This window comes from Cajanus cajan, chromosome 10, assembly GCF_000230855.2.
Source record: "Cajanus cajan strain Asha chromosome 10, NIPB_CcT2T_4, whole genome shotgun sequence".
Lineage (NCBI taxonomy): Eukaryota > Viridiplantae > Streptophyta > Magnoliopsida > Fabales > Fabaceae > Cajanus > Cajanus cajan.
The window spans coordinates 40,974,003-40,980,639 of NC_138526.1; the positions used below are offsets into that span (position 1 = coordinate 40,974,003).

Consider the following 6,637-nt stretch of genomic DNA (forward strand, 5'->3'; position numbering starts at 1 on the left):
GTATAGAGCAAGCTCAACAATCTCAAGAAGTGTCATTAAGGAGATCCACTAGAGAAAGGAAAAGTGCAATTCCAGATGATTACATTGTGTTTCTTCAAGAACATGAGGATGGGATTGATTTAACAGAGGATGATCCAATCAACTTCTGTCAAGCTATGCAATGTTCTAGCTCTTAAAAGTGGATTGATGCCATGAAGGATGAGATGAAATCTATGCAAGACAACGATGTTTGGGATCTCATTGAATTACCTGAAGGTGTGAAACCTATTGGTTGTAAATGGATATTTAAAACCAAGAGGGATTCAAAAGGTAATATCGAGAGATATAAGGCTCGTTTAGTTGCTAAAGGTTTCACTCAAAAGAAAAGCATTGATTACAAAGAAACCTTTTCTTCGGTTTCTTCAAAGGATTCTTTTAGAATAATAATGGCACTCGTAGCTCATTATGATTTAGAGCTCCATCAGATGGATGTTAAAACTGCGTTTCTAAATGGTGACATTGAAGAAACGATTTATATGATGCAACCAGAAAATTTTGTGTCTGGTGACTCAAAGTCCATGGTATGCAAACTAAAGAAATCCATCTATGGTCTTAAACAAGCTTCCCGTCAATGGTATCACAAGTTCCATCAAGTTATTACCTCATATGGTTTTGAGGCAAATATAGTTGATGATTGTGTTTATCACAAGTTTAGTGGGAGTAAATATATATTCTTAGTGTTATATGTCGATGATATACTGCTTGCCAGCAGTGATATAGGCTTATTGCACGAAACCAAGAGATTTTTAACAAAGAATTTTGAAATGAAAGATCTTGGTGAAGCCTCTTTTGTATTAGGTATTAAGATACTAAGAGATCGTTCTCATGGTATCGTAAGGTTATCACAAGAGAATTATATCGACAAAGTTTTAGATAGATTCGACATGAAAGATAGTAAACCAGGAGATACCCCTATAGCCAAGGGAGACAAATTTAGCCTCAAACAATGCCCTAATAATGACCTTGAAAGAAATGAGATGCAAAAGATTCCCTATGTTTCAGTTGTGGGAAGTCTAATGTATGCTCAAGTTTGTACTCGTCCCGATATTGCATTTATAGTGGAAGTTTTGGGCAGATACTTAAGTAACCCTAGGATGCATCATTGGAAAACAATAAAGCGTGTAATGCGCTATTTGAAGAGAACAAAAGGATATATGCTCACTTATCAAAAGTCTGATAGTTTAGAGATCATTGGATACTCAGACTCTAATTTTGCCGGATGTCAAGATAGTAAACGCTCCTCATCTGGATACATCTTTATGTTGGCTGGAGGAGCTATCTCTTGGAAGTCTGTTAAACAGACTATTATAGCTTCATCAACCATGGCTGCGAAGTTCATTGCTTGTTTTGAGGCATCCAACCATGGGATATGACTGCGAAATTTTATCACTAATTTACGTGTGGTTAATGGCATTGAAAGGCCATTGAAAATCTATTGTGATAATAACTCTGCAGTTCTTTATTCCAATAATAATAGGAGTACAACCAAGTCAAAATTCATTGATATAAAGTTTCTGGTTGTTAAGGAAAGAGTTCAGAATAAACAAATTTTTATAGAACATATAGGGACTAATTTTATGCTAGCTGATCCACTTACTAAGGGTTTGGTGCCTAAAGTCTTTCATGAGCACATTGCTCATATGGGTGTAATTCCTTATAGTACCTTAGTTTAGTGGGAGTCTCATTTATGTTTTGTGTCTTCTTTATTTTTTTTTAATTTTTCCAAATGTTTGTATTATTTGGATTTTCTACAGAAATAAAGTTGACAATTCTATTCTGAGCTTATTTTGTGCAATATATATATGTTGCATTTTGAATGGATCTCTATAAAGAATAAAGTTTGGACTAGCTGGAAATAGACATGACTAAGATCACGTTACATGTAATTTCCATGCCACTTATCCATATTTGATCTATGTCATTGAGTGCATACAATTGTGGTGATCATTATGGTTTAGTCACATTAGATAGTGATGAAAGTTGTAGTGGTTCCCTGTTGTTATATGAGATGAACCAGATTGTTTAAGGGGAGTCTAGAAGTAAATAACATATGGTTGTGCGCCTAAAGTTTTTTGTGATATAAATACTTAAATGAATATAAAGTCCAAGTGGGAGATTGTTAGAAATTTTATTTCTAATAATTATTGTGGGCTACATATATTATTTGTAGTATTTATATTAGTTATTTACATTTAGTTGGGCTCAATAAAAGTGATCTAATTTTAGTGAGCCTTTAGATTGCCAACAGAAAAAAACTGATATGGGCCCAAATAAGTGGAAACCAGATTTGGCCCGTTAGGGGTTAATGGGAACCCTAATAGGTTTAAAATCATAAAGATGGTCATGGTTTCCAATATGCCAAATCAGAAACACACGTCTCTCTATCTCCCCATCAGAAGAGTAACATCAAGTCCCATCAAGGAATCCAGTGATTTGGCTGAGGAAGATCATTGCACCAAAAGACTATTCCGCTACAACCTTTTGATCAACGTCAATGGATACAGGTACGTATTATTAACATTAACTCTGTAATCTGAGACAACGGTTCTTAATATTGATTAATGGAAAATTTCTATTTGGCTTAAGAAATTTTATCCCAACATAAAGATCTTTATCATACCATGTTCAATTTTATTAGAGTAACCCAAACCATCAAATATGCTTATTAACAAAATATTCCTTTTAAGTTTAAGGACATACCTCACATCTTGCAATAGAATCTCATAGTTATCAAACATTCTTAAGTGAACAATACCCATACTTTTTACCTTGCAAGTTTTGTTGTTGTCAAGAAGCACTACCCCACTTTCTTTGAGTTCTAAAGTCTCAAAGAAGTCTTTCACAAGACATATGTGATAGGTACATCCAGAATTCATAACCTAATTCCTTTGTATTTCTGATGTTGAAGCCACCAACACCCTTGCACTCTTATAACCATTTGAAACAACAATATCCAAAGAATCCATAGAGCTTTTGGATTCCTTGCCTTTCTCATGACAATCTCTCTTGTAGTGACAACTCCTATGACATATATAACATATTGGCTTAAACTTGGTGGTGCCCTTCCATTTTAATGTAGATTTTTTCTCCTTTAGTCCATTTTTCTCACTCTTCGTCTTTGAGATGTTCAAGCTTTCACCATTATCCCTTATCTTCAACTCTTAATTATTTTAAAGTTCTTTAGTTCAAATTGAGGTTTAAACCTCATCTAAGGCAATAGCTTGATCTAAAGACTTATTAATATTTATATAAAATAACTTTTATCGATCAAACATTATTTTTACATTAATAAAAATCTATTATGTGAGCAAGATCAAATTCTCGTGTCTCAAACATGTCTTCCAACCCTTGAGTCGAAAAACTTAATTATTAATATTTTAATTTAATCAATTAAATTAAAATTTTAATCAATTAAACTAAAAAGTACAATTATTTGTAAAAAAAACTGACGCACAATCGGTTACTTTCATATTTTATTTGAACAATCAAAATTTTTACTTAAATAATATTTTTTTTTTAAAAAAAATACAAAAGTATCAACTGTGCAGGTTTATTTACCAATATAGAACTGTTTACTGTTCATGCTCAGAATTCGGTTCCCCGGGAACCGAATTCTGAGTTATTTAATTTTTTTTTTCGTGTTTCTTGCCCATTTTGGGCAAATGTTGGAAGTGGAACGGCCTGTTCCGGAAGCAGAACGAGCCGTTATGCTTAAAGATACAGAGTCCTTTTTTTTAAATTAAAACGGGCCCTGAACGGCCCGTTCCAGAATAAAAAATTTTAACATTTTTTTGAATCTAAAACGGCCCGTTCTGGAAGATGTTTTCAGGAAGTAGAACGTGGTTTGGAACGGGCCGTTCTGGTTTTGGAACGGCCCGTTCTGGGCAAACAGCAAAAAAAAGATTAAATTATTATTTTTTTTTTAAAGAAGATAATAAAGTTAAAATATGGGATATTAAGCAATAAATAGGGAATATATTCTCTCCAACAATATAATTATTGGATAAAATTTTAACTATTCAATCAATTTTATTAAAATAATATATTTAGACAATCACTTAAGATAATATCTTGCGTTTAAAACGTACAATTATCCCTGAATTATAGGGAATATATTCTCTCCGACAATATAATTATCAGATAAAATTTTAACTATTCAATCAATTTTATTAAAATAATATATTTAGACAATCACTTAAGATAATATCTTGCGCTTAAAACGTACAATTATCCCTGAATTATAGGGAATATATTCTCTCCGACAATATAATTATCGGATAAAATTTTAACTATTCAATTAATTTTATTAAAATAATATATTTAGACAATCACTTAAGATAATATCTTGCGTTTAAAACGTACAATTATCCCTGAACTATAGGGAATATATTTCTCTCCGACAATATAATTATCGGATAAAATTTTAACTATTCAATCAATTTTATTAAAATAATATATTTAGACAATCATTTAAGATAATATCCGATAATTACTCTTATTTCTTCCTTTTCAAATCTTTTAGTGTTTTAGTCTTTAATTTTTATTCCAAAGTAATTAATGTTTTATAAATTTCAAATCTCAATAATTTCAAGTCGCAATAATTATATTGTCGGAGAGAATATATTCCCTATAACTCAGGGATAAGTGTACGTTTTAAGCGCAAGATATTATCTTAAGTGATTGTCTAAATATATTATTTTAATAAAATTGATTGAATAGTTAAAATTTTATCTGATAATTATATTGTCAGAGAGAATATATTCCCTATAATTCAGGGATAATTGTACGTTTTAAGCGCAAGATATTATCTTAAGTGATTGTTTAAATATATTATTTTAATAAAATTGATTGAATAGTTAAAATTTTATCCGATAATTATATTGTCGGAGAGAATATATTCCCTATTTATTGCTTAATATCCCATTATTTTAACTTTATTATCTTCTTTTTAAAAAAAAAAAATTAATCTTTTTTTACTGTTTGCCCAGAACGGGACGTTCCAAAACCAGAACGGCTCGTTCCAAACCACGTTCTACTTCCTGAAAACGTCTTCCAGAACGGTCCGTTCCAGGGCCGTTTCAGATTCAAAAAAATGTTAAAATTTTTGTTCTGGAACGGGCCGTTCTGGGCTCGTTTTAATTTAAAAAAAAGGACTTTGTATCTTTAAGCAGAACGACCCGTTCTGCTTCTGGAACGGGCCGTTCCACTTCCAACATTTGCCCAAAATGGGCCAGAAACACGAATTTTTTTATATTTTTAAATAACTCAGAATTCGGTTCCCCAGGAACCGAATTCTGAGTTGAAAAAACAAAAAAAATAAGATTTTGAAGCTCAGAATTCGGTTCCCTGGGAACCGAATTCTGAGCATGAACAGTAAACAGTTCTATATTGGTAAATAAACTTGCACAGTTGATACTTTTGTAATTTTTAAAAAAAATAATATTATTTAAGTAAAAATTTCTTGAACAATCCATTTGTTTATTTTCTTCACTTTTTTATAGAAAAATAAAAAAAATATAATACTCACCTGCATAATTAATTTCTACACAATCCAATTCAAGAAATACCACTCTTCTACGTTATTTCTTCTCCCGCTCTCCGTTCCCTCGCATTTTCCGTACTTCACATCTCAACCGTTCATACAGAACGCAATCCAACGGCATTCATCATCGATCCGCGTGACTCCCTCTCATTGGCTAAAATCCCCTCCTCCATCCCACTAAATAAACCTGGCACCCGCTCAAACTTTCCCAACACACTTTCACTCTCTTCTCATATTTTCTCACTCACCGGAACTCTCTTTCAACGCTTCTCGAACCTTCCGTTCCACGTCCATGGCAGGTCGCGGCAAAACCCTAGGATCCAGCGCCGCCAAGAAGGCCACCTCCCGGAGCAGCAAGGCCGGCCTCCAATTCCCCGTCGGCCGCATCGCCAGGTTCCTGAAGGCCGGAAAGTACGCCGAGCGCGTCGGCGCCGGCGCTCCCGTCTACCTCGCCGCCGTCCTCGAGTATCTCGCCGCCGAGGTAATTTCCTCTTCGCGCGCGTCGTCAGATCTAGGTTTTCGAAGCTCAATTTGAGGAATAATCAATTATCTGTTTTCGAGCGATTGAATCGAATGTGTTGCGTTTGGTGTTGCTATTAGGTTTTGGAGTTGGCTGGAAACGCTGCGAGAGATAACAAGAAGACGCGAATTGTGCCTCGTCACATTCAATTGGCGGTGAGGAACGACGAGGAATTGAGCAAGCTTCTCGGTGACGTCACAATCGCTAATGGCGGTGTGATGCCGAATATTCACAATCTCTTGCTGCCTAAGAAGGCTGGTGGATCGTCGAAGGGTGCTACTGCTGACGACGACTCTTGAGTACGATTTCGATTTCACGAACTGCTACTGAATTTGGATATGGATGCTAATCGTGATTCTGATTTATCTCACTGTTTTGTTTTGTAGTTTAGTTAGGGTTTTTTCAGGTAGCGTTGTGAATAGAATGTTGGAAATTTGAATTACTGTTATTATTTTGTTGTTGTTGATTTTCAATATTGATGTAGCCTTCGATCTCTGATTGGTATTTATAAAATGAGTTTCTTGCTGATGGTGTCA

The 6,637-nt window shown here is 34.0% G+C and overlaps 1 protein-coding gene across 1 annotated transcript; it reads left to right on the forward strand.

Moving 5' to 3' along the window:
• Positions 1 to 5,776: 5,776 nt before the first annotated feature.
• RAT5 (Histone superfamily protein) lies at positions 5,777 to 6,637 on the forward strand. The gene is made up of 2 exons (XM_020379687.3): positions 5,777 to 6,062; positions 6,182 to 6,637. Exons 1-2 carry the CDS (start codon positions 5,874 to 5,876, stop codon positions 6,398 to 6,400), a joined length of 408 nt encoding a protein of 135 aa, XP_020235276.1. The 5' UTR covers positions 5,777 to 5,873; the 3' UTR covers positions 6,401 to 6,637.

Excerpts from the sequence above, each read along its gene's own strand:
- RAT5 (XM_020379687.3), top strand. The coding sequence starts at position 5,874 with ATGGCAGGTCGCGGCAAAACCCTAGGATCCAGCGCCGCCAAGAAGGCC. Across the intron at positions 6,063-6,181 it reads TCGAGTATCTCGCCGCCGAG|GTTTTGGAGTTGGCTGGAAA; the intron begins GTAATTTCCTCT and ends TGTTGCTATTAG.